The 21,540-nt window shown below is 39.0% G+C and overlaps 1 protein-coding gene across 1 annotated transcript; it reads left to right on the forward strand.

Moving 5' to 3' along the window:
* Nucleotides 1-749: 749 nt before the first annotated feature.
* LOC115014495 (ependymin-like) lies at nucleotides 750-5,876 on the forward strand. Its single transcript, XM_029441400.1, has 6 exons — nucleotides 750-852; nucleotides 2,368-2,402; nucleotides 2,520-2,654; nucleotides 3,613-3,796; nucleotides 4,705-4,792; nucleotides 5,448-5,876. The coding sequence occupies exons 1-6, from the start codon at nucleotides 777-779 to the stop codon at nucleotides 5,596-5,598; spliced, it is 669 nt and encodes a 222-aa protein (XP_029297260.1). The 5' UTR covers nucleotides 750-776; the 3' UTR covers nucleotides 5,599-5,876.
* The last annotated feature ends 15,664 nt before the right edge of the window (nucleotides 5,877-21,540 follow it).

Here is a 21,540-nt window from a genome sequence, read left to right on the forward strand (position 1 = left end):
CGTTACCTAAAATAAGCCCAGCCATGAAGGCTGAGAAAAAAATCATCTTGAGTTAATCTGGCCAACATGTAAACATGCCGTTCAAACACTGGAGCTGTTTGTGGACTGGACGGTTTAAATCCATGAACTCTTGATCTGCAGCCAAAGATGCTTATGAACAAGGTACTGAATCTCCCAGTGTGAATCACACAGACCTTGAGGAAGTGAAACGGGACATTGTTCCGTGCTAAAAAAAAAAGGACTCAATCAACATTAAAAAATATTTTGGTATACGCATGTATAAAGTGAAACCCTTTTTTTTTAACATCATACATATTAAAGAAATTTGTTAATCAGGAGATTGCATTTTATACAAAATTGCCTAAATGCTTTCTAACATCAATTACCATTTTCAGAACATGTACTGTATTTTTGTAAAAACTATACATTATATGGAATATTTGATAGCGTTTGACCAAAAGTATTAAGGCCAACATATAGAGTCATTCTTCTTTAATGTGGAAAATATACAGGTAGTAAAAAGGCACTCAGTCTAAAGGGCAAGTATAATATCTGATGTGCTGGTGCTTGGACATAAAAACAGCCATGTGATACATTGCCTAATCTTATCAATGTTCAAATACCACACCAACAAGTTCGTAATATTTTCCCTCATTGGAGCAGTCAGAAAGAGTAAAGTTCAGGGTTGAACCTGGTGTATATATAGAGGTGTGTGTCGTCCCCTGAGACCAGAGTGTTCGCGGGTTCATCTCGTCTGACTCCTAAAGCTTCGCAACATGAACTTCATCATTGCCCTGTCCTGCCTCTGCCTGGTGCTGGCCGCTGTTTCTGCCCAGGCACCAAAACCCTGTGGTAAGTATGGGCACCCCTAATGTATTTATTTAATTTTCATGTATAGTGTGTAAAGCTATACTTCAAACATTCAAGCAAAATGAAGAAAGTTTTGAACGTTGCTGCATAGAAGAGAAAAGATACAGTGTGTACATGACAGAGAAATACAATCAAAGTGGCTGTAAGAGCATCAAAAGATAAAAAAAGATGTGAAGAATTCATACGTGGGTCGTTTCACTTTCAGGGAGACTTTTGTTACAATATGAAATACACTGCCCGTCCAAACAAAAGGTCACTGCCTGGATTTAACTAAGCACATCGGTGAGAGTCTTCCATTGGATAATTACTTCAGGGATTAATATGGTTCTGCTGGCAACAAGTTATTTAACCCGAGCTAATGCGGTGAATAGCTTCTCATTTCTTAAATAACCATGTCGGAAGACATATCCTGTGCTCGTGGAAAGGATGTAAATCAGTTTCAGAAGGGTCAAATTATTGGCCTGCATCAAGCAAAGAAAACAACTATGGAGATTGATGAAACCACTAAAATTGGGTTAAGAATTGTCCAACGCATTATTAAAACCTGGAAGGATAGTGGTGAACCATCATCTTCGAGGAAGAAATGTAGTCGGAAAAAACTTGAATGATGGTGATCTGAGATCACTTAAACGTTTGGTGAAATCATATCGTAAAAAATCAACAGTAGAACTCACGGCTTTGTTTAATCTAAACAGCTGTGTAGCCATAAGAAAACCACTGATCAGTGACGCTAATCAGAAAAAAAGCTTCGATTTGCTCGGGAGCATAAAGATCGGACTCTGGAGCAAGAAGAAGGTCATGTGGTATGATGATTACAGATTTACCCTGTTCCAGAGTGGTGGGCGCATCAGGGTAAGAAGAGAGGCGGATGAAGTGCTGCATCACGCCTAGTGCCTCTCTCTCATCATCAATACAAGATCTTGGTGGAAAATGAATGCAACTCTGGAAGGAAATAAATGTTGTGACATTGCAGAAGCTTATCGAAACAATGCCACGGCGAATGCGTGCCGTACTCAAAGCTAAACAACAAAATATTAGAGTGCAACTTTGTTTTTGGACGGGCAGTGTATATGAGCATGAGTTGACGTTTTGTATTGTTTTTCAATTGTTATATTTGTTTTGGATTAATTCATTTATATTTGTTCCAGTTTAGTTAAGTTCTTCATTTATATTTCACATTAATTCATTCTTTAGTCAGTCAGAAATGTAAATGAGTTTATTTAGTTAGACAACACATTGTAATACTGCTGTCTGTAACTGTTGATATAATTACTCTTTATGTGTCTTAAACTTGAATTTGGGGTAACCAAAATGTATCAGATCTTTGTATTTATTACCAAAATACAAATTACAATAATGAAACAGACAAGCCAAATCTCTAATTATAGACAAACTTGTAAAAGTATTACTTTGTCAACATAGGGTTTATCTACCCAGTATGCTATATATACATATCTTATTTCACAACTTTTCTTAAACATTTGTATTTTTCCACAGCTGCTCCACCGCTGTTGAGTGGAGGCTTCTCTATGGTGACTCTGCTCATATGCTGCACACATAAACATGCCCTACATATAATCTTTCCTGGATTGATCCACGTTAAGTGAAGCCTGTCGCTCCCTTCACTTTCTACTGTGTCTCTTTTTCAGATGGATAACAGCGGACTCTTCATGTCTACAGGAACAATAAACTATGACGCTTTTGGTCAGAGGATGCGTGTTAGAAATTTTGCGAATGTGGGCAATCAGACCTTTTATGTGGACCAGCTGATGCTTTTCAATCAGGTATGTAACCCTGGATAAATTGTTTCTGCAAATAGGATTCTATAGATATGTTTTTATACCAGCATATCTAATCACTGTACTCTGTTCAGAATTTACTCCACCACAATGAAAAGTAATAGCTGAGATGAATAAATTCAGTATTTTCTCTCAAGCAACAACCTTTTCATAATTACAACTCTACAGGTTTACACAAACTACACACAACAACACACCAACACATTTAATACTCTTGTGCAAAGAAGGACAATTATATCTGAGGTTCATAGTACCGTTCTTGTTTTCTGGTTAATTAAAAGAAAAACACCATGATAGAGCTGCAATATTCTTTACTATCTTTGCATCTGTAAAATATGCATCCAATTACATCAGCAATCACTTGTTTAGCCTAAAATTCCACCAAGTTACCAAGAGTAACATTCTCTCAATTTCTACTATGCCTCAATACACACATGCTTTGGTGAATGTGTCACCATACATCTTTTCCCGCACATTAGATTACATTTTTAACACGATTCACAGTGTCTTTCATCGTACTACTACTACACCTCTTAAGTGTGAGCCCTGAGCTATCTGGCTGACATGACATATTTACAAAATTCACATTTACACAGCAACACAGTTATACAACAATGCAACCAACATACAGAAATGTGTTTAATATATATTCCATATATCTTCACCTGCAAAGTATGAAAATAAGACTTAAATCTTGAAAACAATGGGTACTTGTTAGTTTCTGCATTGTCGCACGTTTCCCTTCGTGCGTGTGTGCAGTGATGTGCCCCCTGCTGGTGATGTTTCACTTACTACTAATTGACAATGACAACGATGAATAAAAACAGCCCTTTGAAATGTACAATAATTGATAACACTCAATGAAACACACAGTACAGTCCCCAAATCAGGATTTTCAGAGTCGGCTCAGGAAACCATTTATTGTCTTTATTTGTCCTTTCAGAAAGTCTACTATGAGATTGACTGGAGAAAATTATCGTGCAAGAAGAAAGCACTGGATACCACCTTTATTCCCATGCACGTTCCCTATGATGCTAAACTGATGGGCCAGGTTTTCATGGGCTCCTCTTCCTCCTGGGGAATGGGTGCACTGGTCAACAACTGGTATGGAGAACTGCCAAACAACGGTAAGAGGAGACATTGTATTAAAAAAACAAAGAATTCTGGATTTATTTTGACAAGACCTAAAGGGATGATGGCTCTCGATACAGTGTACCACGTCACTGATTGGCCTGATACTGGTGCTGTGATGAAAGACTGTGACTGTTGCCATCCACTGACACCACTGGCCTGATGAGGGCACTACAACTGAAGATCAAAGCTTTAAATCCAAACATGATCTGAGATATCCCACAGAATGTTTCACTTCACCTAATTGTGTTTCACTTGTCCTCTGTGGTATCTAGCCATGCAAATGGGTTTGGATTTATTTGGGTATTTTTCAGAGTTTTGAAAGGAATTTCAATTTGAAATTCAGTGACTGTACTACGGATCCCAGTAACTCTGCTACATTTTGAGGGGAGGGCTTGTTTGCTGTCTTGCCAGCATCAAATTGGAGCATATTAATTTCATATCTGTGTGTTCAGGAGAGAGACCGGTGTTACACATGTTCTCTTACTTGATTAGCATTTCCCTCCTTATCCTACCCTGAACCAGCTTCACACACCTCCTGAACACAACCCAGGTGACTTCTGGTTGCTAGCTAACCAGCTAAAAATACGCCAGACTTGACGGTGCTGCGTGTGGTCACGGGGATAGCTGACCATTGAACTGTAATTTCCCTTTCTTTCATTTTCAACATTTGTTTGACAATGAGACATGGGTCCAGTGGCCGCATAAAATAAATACAAAACTATTTACATGGTAAAATACCAGGTAAGTTAAACAAATGTTTTTTTGTAATTTCTGTGACACAACTGTTTAAATGCTGCGATGAGATATTTTCTTTATGTAAAGCATGTTGTGCAAGTGAAGAAGATGAAGCACTCTGTTCATTGTTCGACCCTCACATGTGACTTGTGCTTGATGTCAACAGGCTACTATTCGACTGTCTTCACTGAGATTGGCTGCATCCCTCTGACCATGTCTGTCTACACTCCAGCATCCGGATGGGCCATGATCAGGTGAGAACATGAGCTGAAATAACCAACACTGCCATTCAAAACAATGCTATTAATCATATTAATATATCAAGTATCTGTCAAGACTCAATTAAACCTTCACATTTCTCATTTAGAGCTGTAAATGTATCTTGTTAGTTCAACTGTCACTCAGTATCATGTATTATTATTATAATCATACAATACCAAATGAGATGTTGCACAGGTCAATTTATTTATAGAGCACATTTCAAAGCTGTTGCCCTATGAGCTTTACAGAGAGATTGCAGAGAGAGAGATTACAATCACATAAAGGTGTGAGCCTAAACAATAAAACACTAAAAACAAAACAGCTCCCATGACTCATAAATAATGAAAACTATATATTATTATTATTATTATTATTATTATTATTATTATTATTATTATTATTATTATTATTATTATTATTATTATTATTATTATTATTATTATTATTATTTAAATAATATATTCTGTAAAGGCATGGTCCAGCTCTTCACCAAAGATGTTATGAATCTTCAAAAAAACAACATGTTTTTAACACCCAAAGCCATACAGTAACAATCAACTGTCATCCACAATTCTGAAGAATCAACACTTTTCAAAGCAGGAGTCAAACAGTTAGTGATGATTCTCAAAAAGTATATTTTTGTTTTAGCACCTTCAACTGGGTAATTGGCAACACAGACCCCATGGACTACAACCCTCCTTTCTTATGTGCCAAGTCCAAACTGGAGGAGACGGAGACGCCAGAAACCTTCTTCACTGCCTTGCGGTCTATGACCATGAAGAATAAGAAAGAGGAGTAATCGTCTGGAGCATATCAGCAAGATAATCAACACTGTTCCTGTCAAGTTAAATTTGGAACCCAAATGATTCAGTAATCATCAAAGTATGTAATGCTATTAACATGATTTTTAAGGATGCTTTAACCTGCTAAGTCACCGGACAACACAGACAAGTACAGGGATGTATGTGAAAATCACTTAATACACTCTTGACACTGGTCCCTGTTTGCATTGTCACAGTGGGTTGAAACCCAAATGACTCCTTCCTTGATATTGCAGGTTAAAGGAAATCGTAAGATAGTGAATTAGAGGTACAAAGTGAAAACTAAGTAAAAGAGACCTTTCAATAAAAACTGCAGCCCTGCTATGTTTTCTATCACTGTCATCTTCTTCAATAAAGTCAATTGAAAGCATTGAATAATACTGTACATATTTGGAGTCGGGTGCCTGAGTGACTAAAACAGAAGAAATTACAGGAAAAAAAGATACGTTGAGAACAGTACAAAGAAAATAACGTTAAGAGTGAAATGTAAATGTTTAATCCATACCAAACATGTTTTTAATACTGAGACAATAATCTATATCCGTCAGCCCAAGTAGATTTTTTCAAACAGTGAATAGCTCTTCATTTTGAAGTGAAAGTGTTTAATGAATATAAATAAAAATGTTGCTGTCCCTGAAAGGAAATTTCAGTTGATTTAAGTCAAGACAAAAAGATTATGTATCACTTTAAATATTTTCTATGAAAGCCTCTTTCCACCGGCAAAAGATCAGGAAAAATGATAAAAGCCTGAGACTGATAAATATAAAAGGTACTGGTGTGCCAACATTTGTACTTTTTCAGAAACAATTTTGACTTATGAGTATTTATTGTTATTCCTATTCGATTTGTTCTCTTCCTGATGGAAATGGACTTACATTATTTCAGTGGAAAAATATTTAGTAATGCCAAAATATTATTTTTAATATTACACAGCCTGACTAATTTCACTAAAGCTAGTCACTTTAAAGATACATACAGTACATATGTGTCACACCAACGTTTCTCTGACACTTTCTACAAAGGAGGGCTGTTAAGTATTTGGTCATGTTTGCCCTCTTGAGGGTTCCTGGGGGTTCAGGCTCATCTGGCTCTTAAAGCCTCTCAACATGAACTGAGCTGTCGTACCTCAGCCTGCTGCTGGCTGCTGCTGTTGGCCAGGAACCAAAACCCAGTAAATGTTGACATTTTGTGAATTATGCTTATTCACTTTCTGGCAAAGCGTTAGATATGAAGATCAATAACACTTTCAATATCTGAGTATTTCAGCCGGTTAGCTTAGCTTAGCTCAAAGACTGGAAAAGGCTTTTCTGATTCTGTCCAATGGGGACAACATTTGCCCACCAGCACCTCTAAAGCTAAATAATTAACACACACAACTGAGGTGTAAAAGTGAGTCACCAGTTTACAGGGAAGTTATGCTCTGAACTTGTTTTGGCTTGGACCAATAACTCCCTGGAGTCTCGGCTGGTTGCCTGGGAACGGCTCAGAGCCAAGAAATAGTGGCTCGTTACCCCTGGTAAAACTGCGGTCTGCCATTTTTACAGATTAAACAAACAAGATACAACAAGATTGATTAGTAAGCTTTAGAGGTGGGGATTTTGGGACCATTGGACAGAGCCAGGCTTCCAGTATTTGTGCTAAGCTAACTAGCGGCTGGTTGTCTCTTTTAGGGGGCTGAAGACAGATCCCTCATGTCCAAAGGAGAATTAAACTACGATGCTCTTGGTCAGAGGATGCACACTTGGAATTTGGGGCAGATCAGCAGTAAGAGCTTTGTTGTAGAGCAGAGAGGAGGTGAAGATACTGCACAGCTGGTGTCAGGAAAACAACCTCTCTCTCAACGTCAGCAAGACTAAAGAAATGATCGTGAACTGCAGGAGACAGAAGGGGGGTGATCACATCCCTATCCATATCGGTGATGCTGAGGTTGAAAGCGTCAGCAGCTTTAAGTTCCTCGGTGTGCACATCACTGAGGACCTCTCCTGGACACTTCACACATACACAGTGACCAAGAAAGCTCGCCAGCGGCTCTATTTCCTGAGAAGACTGAGGAAGTTTGGCATGAAACCAGCATCCTCACAAACTTCTACATAGGAACCATCGAGAGCTTGTTGACGGGCTGTATCACGGTCTGGTACAGGAACTGTTCTGCTCACAGACGCAAATTGTTTAAGAGAGTGATGGAGGCGGCACAGCACACCATTGAGAACAGTCTCCCGGAAGGCACACGGAATCATAAAGGACCACAGCCACCCAGCAGACTGTTCTCCTTGTTACCGTCAGGCAGATGATACAAGAGCCTGGCTGCCCCTCCAGACTCAAGGACGGTTTCTACCACCAAGCCATCAGGCTTCTCAACCTCCAGACCCACAGACACACCCACTGCTGTCTGCACTAAATAAATATAAATAGTAATTATTATTTATTGTACTGCACAACTCCCCTTTTTTTTCATATATGTACATACGCTATATTGTTTTTTATTTATTATTTATTTAACTTAATTGTATATAGTACACTTTTTAAAAATATTTTATACTTTATATATATATATATATATTATAATTTTTTTTGACTGCTGAGCTGACATGCTGTCTCTCTCAAACACATTTCATTGTACCGTTGACCATGTGTTAACCTATGTTTGACAAATAAAACTTAAAATTTGAAATGGGTAACAAACCTGGGTCAGATTTATTTAAAAAAAAGATTAATTTCAATATACATACATATTGCAGCAGCCAGATGAGTGGGTTTGTTGAATGGGTAAAACCGAGACTGTCCTCCCAAGAAGTCAGTAATGATTATCAAAAAGTAAATCTGTGCTTCTTCTTCATAACTTTTAATTGTGAATTGGGCACTGAAAACCCATAAGCTTCATTCCTCAAGAGCAACCAGAGCTCGACGACCAAGAGTAAACATCTGGCAAACCCTCCAGGACAATCTATAGTCCTGCTCTCTTCAGTGAGCAGATCTACATTTTGACCCAACCAATCATGGAATATTGTGCCTTTAAAAACAGAAATAATTTCCAAAGTTTTTAACCTACTTTTTACTGTGACCAACACTCAATTTGCATTGTCCTAATGAAAAGAAGCACCCAACTTAGACTTAAAAGAAGGTTAAAGGTTAAAAGAGTGAATCTAGACATTACAACTTAGAGGCACACAGTGCAAAGTAAAGAAGTAAAGAAGACCTTTCAAAAACAACTTATGTAGCTGGATCCCTGCTTTGTATTCCATCTCTGGACATCTTATTTTGTTCTCTAGTGGCTCTCGTTAAGTTTAGCTGTCACTTTGTCTGTCAGTTTAAATCCCCCTTTAGAAAACTGCTGTACTTACTGCCCTAAAGCAGATGGAGGCAGCATTGCTCTTATCTCAGCCGCCCCTGCTTTGATTTATGGATTTGCTTCATGTGAGTAAGTTGACTTAAAATACTTAATGAATCTACATCAGTTACTCAAATACACTAGGTTATTCATAATAATACTAATACTTTATTTCAACCCTCCTTTTTAGAATTTCGACGCACTATAATATGGTTGTAAACTGAAATAAGCACATTTTTAAGTGTATTAATGTCGCTGTGAACGAGTTGTCCTTATGTCTGTTTACTGCTACATTACAGTTAGACATTAACAATTTATTAATTATATATTGGTTAGAAATGCTAAATTGGGGGGTTGAAGTAAAGTGTTAATCAGAAAGCTGTGTGACTTGTACTCAAAGGGAAGTGATTAAACTGATACTAACATGATAACCGGCTGCTGAACCGGGTGAAACATCAGTTTGCCCCCAGTTAGAGTTGCTACCATACAGTAAGAAACTTTACACATAAAGAAAATAGCAATCCATTTAAAAGTGCATCATTTGTTCCACCTTTGAATCTATTTGAAAACGAGTGTTTTCACTCTGCTCTGTCTTCTTACAATAATAGCTGACTGACCCACTGTACATCAATAGTAAGAGCATCACCTTTTACCATTACAGATTCTTCACACTTCAAGCATTTGTAAATCATCTTCTAATAATAAATGTCAAGGTGTTTAGAGTTATGTGTCATGTGTGATTAAAGATATGTGAGACTGCTCACAGTGTTAGAAGCTATAATAGCCTTGCTAGTCTGTCCAATTATCAGTCTAATAATCATCTAAGCATGCTGGGACTTTGGTGTAGGCCCTCGCAGAAAGAGTGATCCCTGTTGTGATAAGCAAGTTACATTGTTAAAGTCAGTTCTACCTTTTCATTTTACCAGATTTCACTGAGCCTAAGAGTTCAAGTTGGAGATGCTGTATACGGATTTGTTAATTTTGTGCCTGATTGCAAGTCAATCACAAAGTCTGTGGAAAATCGAGGCAATTTCAAACCCTGTCGCCTTAAAATTGTCAGCAGGGTCACATGATCAGGCCTAAAATAAAGCTCAATCAACAACTGAAACAGCAACGACCTGAAACACACAGGTAAACATGGCAGGTTGAATATAACCGTTTCCTGTACAGAATTGATATTATTGACAGTGAATCAGTGCTAAGCTGCACTTTACATGGCGGTGCTGCCAACCACAGAATTGAAGATTCAAACCACACTTATCAACCCGACCAATTACCAGCTTTTAGTCAATTGAACTGACTGTCCAACAATTTGGCCAAAGAAATAGTGAAAATGTTCTGACCGGATTCGTGAAATTTGCTATGAGTATTTATTGTACCAGAGCAATAAACCTGTTTTTAGTGATCCTTCACACCTTCCCTCGAGCACAACCAATGAGCATACATGTCCTATTGTACTAAATAAATTACTATATGATGTTTCCTCTAGCCTGGCACCTAGTGTCATATTATATATAGCCAGTGGTGGGCCGTGCATTTCACACCTAGGCCTTCAGTGATGTCCTACACAGTCCTACCTGAATTATTCCACCTCTTAATCCCATCATTATGACGCCATGGCTCTAGAAACTATACATTTAGACAGAAACACAGTATAATCGGGTGTTGCATCACCTTAACAACATTTAGTTGTAGATAGCAGGCATTCCCAGCAATACAATGTGCAGTGCCTCTCGGAGGCTGTGAGCCGGGGGTACCGCTCGTAGTTTGTGATTTCAAAGTGGCGGACAAACTCTTTTCCTGGCTGTGATAGGCTCGCTAGCGTCGGGGTTGGCCGTTCTCTTCTCACGATGTCTATCTTTTCTTGAAAAGTTCGTCTTGAAAATGGCGTTGTAATTATATCTGCGACCAAATCGATCTCTTCTCCTCCTTCAGCCATTGTGGGTTGAAAAAAAAACAGCTTGTAGAAATCTACACAAATTAGCTCGTTCAAAGTTTGCTAGCTCTGCATAGCTCTGCCTCTCAATAGTGCGTATCCAATCAAAAGACGTGCACGTGCTGACGTGCACGTGCTGACGTTATCGTACGCCTGCTAGCTGGCCCCGGTGTCCCCAACTCGGTTTTGTTTCCGTTCACTTTAAGCGACAGGCGCCCGCACTGTTGATTCTGAAGGCCTAAGGGCAGATTTCGTGGACCCTGGCAACACATGATGGCTGAAATATGATTGGATAAAAGACCTCCAAATCTCGATCTGAGGCTGGAAGCAGTGCAACCAAGAGGAAAGCTATGAAAAGAAGAGAATAGACTATGGGGTATAATTTAATAGATATTTGTGGAAAAAATATATAAAAATTAAATGTATATTCTGATGATGTTTAGGCCAGCAGAGAAGGCCTTGCTGGCCCTGACGGCCCGTCAATGTATATAACATTTACCACATTTAGCCGCACTGGTAAGGCTCTATAAACAATAAGTTCCTGTCCAACACTTTTGTTCTGTGATGTAAACACAACAAATTAAGCATATTTTCTTTCAAAGTTTCAATTTATGTTTCGCTTTTGTTTGACTAAGACTCTACAGCCCAGCTAGCAGCTCTGTGAGGCTGTACTTTGGCACAGTGGTGCTTTTTAGCTAAATGCTCAAAAACCTGTGATCTTTTGGCTATTGTATGATGGATGATTGTTCCATATTGGTGCAGAGTGGTTAGTACAGTGAAGCTCTTGCTGTTTGATGCCAACACCCAATGTGTACATGCAAGAAAATATTCCCTGATGTAATATGTCCTTGTTTGACCAGTTATCAGGGGAAAGGCCCAGAAAATGCACTTTGCATTGCGATGGCTGTTTTCAGTGTCTTTTATATTGAACTTAAATCAAAATCAAAAAGTAAAAACTCTGGTATCTCTGGCTGTCGCAGGACTGTAATAAATCCGTTCAATCTGCCGGTCAAACTACCTTCCTGCCTACCTGAACGCACTCTGCCTGTGCACTCATCACGCGTCACCGGAGTCTTCCACAAGCTGCTAGCTAGACAGCTGTGAGTGCTAACAACAGCCATGTTTGTTGTTTACGTTCATAATGATCATTTTGGGGGAGTCGCTTTGGATGGAGGCATGAAGGGACAGCTGTCAGTGTTGCAAACTCGGCAACTTTCCGAGCTAGAGCTGCTAGCTACTTTCATTGATAAAGAGTGGGCAACACCGTGCTGGGTTTTTCGGTTGGATAATTTTTTTAATCTAGTTTACTCTTGCCGGTTTCTCCAGTGTTACTCCCCCAAGCTTTAAATGTTTCACATTGTCCTTTTAAGCAGCTCACTGCAGCACTACATATTTAAGTGTTTCATCCCCAAACACAGCAGTATTTGGTCATGATGTGAGATTTTTAAATTACGAAACACTGCCACATGAACGAGTCACTGTTTATTAACCTTGATTGTAGAGAAACTCATTATTCTATTCTATTGTTCTGACAGGTGAACTTTCTGCTCTGAGCAGCATGAACCAGGAAATAAATAATAAATCAGTAAAGGCATGGACCCACTCATTCACCCACTACACACACAACAAACACATCGAACATCTCTTTTGTAACTACTTAGTGTACCTATTGAGTGCTCATCCAGCCTAATCAAAGAGCCCTAATTACATGCATTAGTGAGTGACTACTCCACTGAGTGGGTACTACACATACAAATAAGTGTCTATGCAAGTTTACAGGTTTTAATGTGTGTGTGTAAGATAATTTGTGTGGGTGTGTGTACATTGGAGTTTAGATGGACACGTAATGCACCGGAACAGTGTTACTCACTGTCACCCCGCTATTCAGCAGGGGATGACGGACGTCGGAGGGTCAGCCACCAATTATCCTCTTCACACTGTGGAGAAGCTGGCCCTCATCTCCATGCACCTCGATCTCTTTGCCCATTTCTTTCTCTTTCAACTGATCTCTGTCTCACACATTATGTTTATCTGTTAGGAATAAAAGAAGCATACAAACTGTCGTTATTTGTGGAGCAAAGATTAGACCCATATTAATATATTTGGCGTAAATTCATATGAGCTTAACTCGACTGATGTGTGTACAAGGTCATGCAAGGGTCATTTACGGAAAACATGTCTAACATTATTTTTATAACATAAGAATAATAAATGTATAATGTATAATAAATACATTACTGCCAAAAGGTTTGTCTTGAATTAATCTTGTCATCTAATTCTGCAAAAAAACAATATTATATAGCATATTTCCCCAAATGTGAAAGACAGTTGTTACCAACCATCTTTTGCATGTGATCCCTCAAAATAAAGCAATGTCTACTTCCCTTCTGTTTATGACCGGGTAAACCAAAGAGTGATTTATTTCCCCTTGTTTTACTTTAATCATTTTAGAAGTACAATTATCTTTTAATTGATTGAAAAAAGAAACGTTTAGTATGAAAACATGTGGGAAATGTTTTATTTAATATCTGTTCAGAGCTTTTTGCTTGTTTACAGGGGGAAAAGGATAAATCACCGTTAAAAACGATGACATTTATAAAATCTTTGGGGGTTCTAGTGGCTTTGAGAATTTTAACATAATTCCACAATTTAGTTTTTTGTTCATTTGCGTGGTCGTACCCAGACACACCTGGCGGAGATCTGCACTTTACTGAGTCCACTTTTCTAGTTTTAAAATATTGTCTACTGGGATTAGCAGGATTGGATAGTTTGTTCTTAAAGGTCAAATTATAGCTACATTTTCTTCATCATACTCATCATCTTCTTCTTCATTTCACGCTTGGATGTACTTTCTGTTCTTTCATTGCACTTGTTGTTTTTGTCAAACAAGTAGGATGGAGGGAGGAGGAGGGCGAGCCAAGTCTCTGTGATTGACATTTTATATAAACTATTACGATACTGTGAGTAACGGCTTTTTACTGTTGTCCCACCTAATGTTGTGAAATTTACATTGTTATTCAAGGGCTGAAAAAAAGCAGAAGTTAATGAGCAATAACACACTTAAAGACTTTGCTGAGTGGTGTGTTCTGTGCTACACGCTTGTTTAAACAGAGTCGAACATACTGGCACAGCATATGGCCATGAATATGTTTATTTACACACACAGGCAGAATCCCAGGCTCACACACAAACATGACTTATGCATTGCAGTGCAATGTGCATCTGTAATAAGAAAAAAAGGATGTCATTATTCAATTTGCGTCACATTTGCGTCTTACATAAGGGGCCAATGAAACGGGTACATGATGTTTTAGTCATGCACAGCTCTGGTGACCGGATGTGGAAATGAGGCGTGAAAGCCATAGGTGAGGATTGGAGGGCACAAATAGAGGAAACCATGCCATTAGTCTTTTTTCCTATCTGTCACACTTAATTAGCATTACTTATACTGGCTGACAGGGTACAGAATGTCCAGACAGTCCCCTGGAGGAAACATATTGTTCCCTTTTCAACAATTATCCTACAAAATCTCCCCACATCTGAGCCGGTTACCTTCTAATAGAGGGGGACTTTCAGCAAAAAGTTCAACAGGATTAAAAACAGCTTTTCCCAAAGTGCCATAGGCAAAACGTGTCGACACAGAGGGATTTAATCTAATTACATGTCTATTTTGAGGTCTGTCACCCAGTGTGAATTAGTAAACTGTGAGTAGGTATTTGGTCTCAAGTATCTATGCCTGCTCTTCCTGTAGATATGAGTAATATAGATGAAGTCACTGCAGCGGCATACTTTACAGGCTTTCCAAATGCCTGCTTCACTTTTGTTGCACGATCAACTGAATGTTAAATTAGCTTTGCTTTTTTAGCCTGGTATGTAAGGAATGTTCTGCTAGCTGAGTTTTGTACTTTCACTAATCGGTTGTAATGTATAAGGCTCAACAAAAAAAGCATTAAAAGTGTTAAGTGTTATATTGCTATTCACACAATAGATCCATATTATAAATAAAAATATGGAACATGTTTTGTCATTGTGTTACCTTTCAGTCACCTGAGGGCTGACCTACAAAGCAAAATAGACAGAGCCAGGGTTTCTTTGCCTTAGCTGGCTCAACAAAGCCTAAAACACTAATGAGAGATAACGAGTACCACAAAGGTGGTTATCAACCCAGGCTTCAAGCTCTGTGCACATCTCGTGTGGGGGGTGTTTGGTGCGTCATTTGACTTCTCCCACACAAAATGAACTGATCGCTGCCTATAACCAAAGGTGAGCACAATTGTAATGTCAATTTGTTGGCGCACAGGAAATCATTTGTGCACAAGTGAGGTAGGTCTGTGAACTGGTAAGGGTGTTTACAATGGGCAGTTTGGGTAATGACTTTACCCTTTGCTTACTAATTAATCTGGGATGGTATTTAGTCATAAACCAACATTTGACCTGATAATGCGAGAGGAAGAGTCAGTTAATCACTAAATTAATACAATTCATCCAGAGGGGGACTTAAATGTCAGTACCACATTTCATACATACATCCAGCAGTTGTTGAGATATTTACTTCCAAACTACAAATGTCAACCTCATGGTGGCGCTAGAGGAAAAGTCATTAGGATACTCTTGGCACCATAAACAACTGTACAGAATTTTATGGCAAGTTAATAGTTATAGTTGATATTTCACTCTGGACGTGTTGGACCGACCGACCAACATTGCAGAACCACGCTGCTAGGTCGGTTAAACATTTTTGTTCAGTCAGTATTTCCAGATGATTCTCTCCCCGTTTACCAACGTTTCAGTATGAGCCTTAAAAGGCTTTATTTCCTCCAACAAGGAGGTTATCTTTTTGGTTTATTTTGTTGGTTTGTTTGTCAGCAGGATTACAGACAAGCTACTATCCTGATTTTCCTGAAACTTTGTGGAAGGGTGGGCCAAAGAATGAACTCATACAAATTTGGAGCGGAACTGAATGACTGAGCAGATCCACGCATTACTTTTTCACTTATGGAAACGGCCTTGGCAGAGGTCTGCGCTCTCTGAGTGCCATACTAGTTAATGATAAAACTCTTCAGAGACAGTAACTCCACATAAAGAATTTCTCACAAGCATTTGAGATTCACAGTGAGGGAATGGGTCAGGATGAAACTGCAAGGCTAACCCTCATTTACAGCGCAAGTCTTATTACATCGCTTTATGGGCCCCTGACCTGTCCTCTTTAACAGATAGGCATGCCAGCGCCATCAGCAGATACACACAAGGCCCCGAAATATATATTCTAATAGATTTGTGTGGTAGTGTCTGAGCAGACTATCATCGTCACCTAGGCACAAGAAGAGAGGCAAATGTGTAATTATTGAGGCACACTGCAGGTGTCACGGAATACATATGTGCATAAGTGTGTGTATGTGCAAGTGCCACGGAAATTAAAAACACTCCCTTCACTGCTGACTAATACAAAACCCTACATGACATATAATGCTCCAAAGCCTTTCATCTCCAAAGACCTAAACATTAGGAATTAAACAGATTGTACACTTTGCTGCCATTTTAAAAGGTCACTCAGCTGCAGCAATATACCCAAAGTCATTGATAAGCCATTAGAAAGGTTACAGCAAAAAATTTAGGAAGGTTGACAATCAGGCAAGAAGGTAACAATTTGTCAAATGGTAATGAGAGACTGCAATTTGTAAAGTGCAGGTTACGTTTAAAAGAATTAGAGGGAAAAAACACATTATCCACTCCTCTCAAATTGTTTCTCCACCTGTTTCAGATTCTCCGCGCACAAAACAAAGACAGGAGAGACTCAGCTCAGTGTTTAATGTGGCACTCACTGTTGACTGTCCAGTTAAACAAATGAACGCACTGTGCAGACGTTGTGCTCCAGATACTTTGCTTGGTGGCTCACCATTAACCTGTGTGGTCGCTGGTTCACACGGTGCAGAGTTTCTGTTGATTTATGCTTCTTTACTCAGCGGACAGCGCTATCACACAGTGGTGGCGAGAGATCCGGCTCAACATCCGTCATCCAGGGCCCATCACTTATGATGTCAATGCTCCATAACAAATTACAACCTTCAGTGGGACTCCTGTTTGCATGTGTGTGCAGGTGTCTGCGGCACTGGGTTTCTGTTTATATTTGCATTAAGAGAGTGTATTTGAGCATGATTGTTCTTGTTTGTTCATGTGTGAGGATTTTGTTGTAATACCAGCAGGGATTAGAAAGATACTTGTGATAGTTTTGTCTACATTGTTCACGCCATTTATGCACTCCAGTCAGCCAGTAAAAATTTGATATGAAATATCTTGTTAAATGTTTTGACATTTTAATAATGTAAACTGTCTCTCTGCTTGCTCTGGCTGAGAAGATTGTTTAAATGTCATGAAAATCCAAGTAAAGTTTCAACAGCGGTCTAAAACCGTTTCATATATGTAAATATGTATTCTGACCGAGGCAGATGATGAAAGTGTTCATCTTCACTGTCTATGTGCCTACGAAAACAAGAAAGACAACACCACAGTTCCTAAACTTTAGTTCTTGGTTGAGAAAAAAATATTGTAAATAATGTGTACAGAGTGAAAACAATTTAAGATAAAACGAGTTCATTGTGATTAACGACCACAATGAAGTTTGTAGTTGCTACAAATTCATTCTCATACACACAGAAATAAGTGGAAACCAATTGTGGTTGAAAAAGCATTCAAAGATCTAACACTCTGACATGGTTTGGAAAACTGTTAGTAGTACTGTAATGTGAAGAATCTGTCATCTGGGCTAAAGCATTAATCACTTGAATCTCTCCATCAATTTCTCCATTTTTTTTAAATTAGCTTTTTTATATGTAACAGGATCTCTGTTTCTAAGAATGCAAGAGGACAAACAAAGCAGTGTTTCATCTCAGCTGGCTAGACTTTATCTCAACCTACAGTAGAGGACCCTGGTCCAATATAAAAACACCCACCATTAGTGAGACAGTTAGACAAACACCCAACAACAGACGATGGAAGATATAATGGACCCAGCCCATCAACAAGCAGCCATCATCCCCTCTTTAGTCCTCACATTTCCGTTTTAGGTTCTGTTTTCGCTGTATGTGTCTGTCCCTGTACATGCAGCTGCTGAAATAGCCTGCTGAGTGGCTGTATAATGGGGAGCCGAGGTTAAGAATGGGTGGCTTCAATTACCTGCAATGCTTCTGTTCTCAACCAGTTTTGTTCAGATATTCTCCACTGATGTGACGCACTTTTTACATATGGCCATTATGTGCATGCGTAAAGGAGGTGAGGGTTGATCCAGAGCCTATCAGCTGCTTTGTCGATGACCTGTGTTCACTGCCTTCCTCCACCTCCTATGTTGCCAAGGTCGACTCGTGTCTTGTTTAAGTGTCTGTGAGATCCACAATGATCTTGTTCATTTCATATGTGCATTAGTTAGCATGATTCATGAATGATTCATCGCTAATGTACCGCTGGAACACTGCAAAGCTACTGAGACTTTACAAGGGCCATGTCATCAATTTATGTTATGTGGTCAAAAATAGCAGATTGCGAGACAAAAAGAGATTGACTCAATGATCACAGTGTTTCTATATTGTATTCCTATAAAAATATTTAAAAAAATTAAATACATTTAGAAACATACAATAGTACCACAGTACAGTTTACGTTAGGGGTGGAACAAATACTCAGATCTATGTAAACACTCCGTTACATACTCCAAACCCTGCATTCAAATGTATACTTAAGTAAAACAAAAAAGTATACTCTGTTCTAAAATTATAGTTGATCAAGTAGGGGCTAATTTAGACTCCTTTAAATACTGTTGGTAGTTTAATGCAGAAAGAAAATCACATTTTATAAGATGCGCTGTCCGCAGTATTGAAGTGGAGCAGAGGAAATCAACAGACAGACAGAACACAGCTTCTAAGTTAGGTTTCTTGGCCGTTGTTGTAAATAGACAGAGAGAGAGAGCTGCACGCTGCTGTTTCTACGCCTTCTCCTGCTGATTTGACAGGAAATTGTTCAGAAATTCAAAGTATATTTAGTGCTCTGATAGGGCTATGTTCTTATGATCCAATTAATAAATGTATAATTATGAAATGTATTACGAAACAGTAGCCTTATGTTGTTGTCATTTACTTTCTGAGGCTATTGAATGGTTAAATCAATGAATTGCGCTTTCACAATTTTTGAAAACATTTCAGGGATCCTGGCGCTGGGTGTCAGACTAAAAAAGTGTTTTGTAACTACTTAATACTCACCAAAATAGGCCTATGTCTGTTTCAATGCATGAGCCTCCACTCCTCTCTCCACCCAAAAATGTCCTCCAAATGTATGCAGAAGTGGGAAGATCTCCCCCATTTAGTTAATAAAAAATGAAATACAAGCAGACCCCCCTCTCATTTATAATGAGATACCGGATGCCATACACAAATCCATAAGGATTTAAACTACCATTCTCCGGCCAATGCAAATCCTAAATCCTCCACTAATAATCATACTGAAAGTCTCATCACTGCGCACGCACACACAGAACACACAGAACACACAGAAGGACAGCCGACACTCAGCAGATGGTGTCCAGTCTCGCAGCAGAGCAGCATACATATGCAGGTTATGACTCAGCCAAATTCTGTACACTGGAGCTGGCTGAAGGTCTGCAGCCAGCTGACTAGCATTTACAGGGAAATCTCCCACCTGCACTCACAATCCAGCCACAGATGGTGCAGAGTTTATGCTCAGGGAAAGCAGAAAGGATGTGACCACCAATTCCATTGACAGCCATGTGTTTGTTTACAGATATGAAGAAGAGATGGTCGGAGGTGGGAGAGTTTTCGTCTCAGGGCCACCAGGGTGTTTTGTGTTGTTAGCTGTCAGGGTCTTTCAAATGATATGATGGTGGCAGAGTGGCCTCACAGTGGATAGATACAGAGATCACATAAGGAAAAGAAATCTACTCAATTTCTCCAAGCCTCTAACATGGGTGAAAACGATTAATCTTTGAGAAGAATGTGACATTTTAAATGCAAAAAATGGCACCTGCGTGATTAGTGTAGATCCGAATAATACTTTTTGACACGTTTTGTTTTGCGTTTTTTGTGACAGCAGCAACAACTAGAGGCAGTGCATGTCAAAGCCTAGTTCATTATCGTGTTTGTTTTCCAGTAGTTCGCTTCTCAAGGCAGTGTAGCTGACAGGGTATGATGTGCGTCAAAACCCCATTGTTGTCTGTGTAAAGTTCTCCAATCAGGGGCATCTTGATGAATTCTCCTAGGAAAGGGCTTGGGTCCATGAGTACTTGAGTAGCTGATGTCATTTATATAAACTGCAACAAGAAATAAACAAGGACACATTTTGAATATTTATGTTAACAACTATGAAAGTCGGCCATTGTGCCAAACGATACTAACAGAGGTTAGTATCGTTTGTCCGATGTGTGCTGCCTGCCATCCTTAAATGTAGCACAGATAAGAGGTTGAAGAAGAAAGCGTATCAATAAAGACATACTGTGTACATGGCTAAGTAGTAACAACAAAGTACTGTCATCTTTTACTACCCATTTGGCTATGATTTAAACCAGGGGTGTCAAACATGCGGCCTGGGGGCCGAAACCGAAAGTTTTACGGTTGAGGTTCTATTATTGTGTCTGATGTCCAACGTCATATATTACGAGCTGTATATAAAGCATTAGCTATTAGCTAACAAACAGACTGGAGGACAGCGCTGGTTTATAAAGTATAGTCTGCCTACTGACCGTAGCCGGAACACTTACTAGATGTTCATGGAAGTTACGATGTCGTAACTTTACGAGACTTACGTGAAACGGGTAACAAGTTGCTACTAGATAGATCCGACCTCCGTACGACCATAACAGGCTTATAAGCTGCTTACGAGCCTGTTGTGAAACACAGGCATATAAATAGTATGAAATTAAGATGACGTTAATATTGGCCTTTTTTTCTGGATATTGCATATTGTGTACATGTCCTTACCACTCTTCCTTTCTACATTTAGGTGTACATGTGAAAACTGTACAATTATTGAAGCAATTGAAGAGCTGCTGCCAAGAAAAGGATGTCATGGAGGAATTCAATGAATATGAGGGACATGGTGCAAACATAACCTGCATAACAGATCACCCAGGATTCAAATCAAAGTGTCTGGATGTTTGGGTGTTGCAGACAGCCTACCAGAGGTATTCGAAAAGGGACAGACAACAAGCAGGTGATCAGCCATGTAATGAGTAAGTTACTTGTGTGCACAAATGTGTAGAGCTCAGAAACTTTGATGTATTTATGGGCAGTCGAATGGTCACAGAATACATAGATAAATAAGCAAATAAGGTTGAAGTGATTACCATTGACATGTATTATCTTGTATTTTACAGAATGTATCACTATATGGCATACCGCCATACAGATGACGTACAGTCTGTATACTTACTGGTGTACAGCTTCCTCCCCAGTGTGGATGTCCAATAGATGGTCGCTGATCATACAGGTATCCTCAGTTCTGTCAGTGGCTTCATTCACCAATGTTTCAATACCTATGTAATAATAGGGTGATTGTTAAAAGTGAAATAGACTCACGCTTTTACTCAAACTACAGAATAAAATGGGGGAGCCTGTTATAAACATTGAATCTATACTTAATTAAGCTAATGAAGTG

Source organism: Cottoperca gobio, chromosome 1, assembly GCF_900634415.1.
Source record: "Cottoperca gobio chromosome 1, fCotGob3.1, whole genome shotgun sequence".
NCBI classification, from domain to species: Eukaryota; Metazoa; Chordata; class Actinopteri; order Perciformes; family Bovichtidae; genus Cottoperca; species Cottoperca gobio.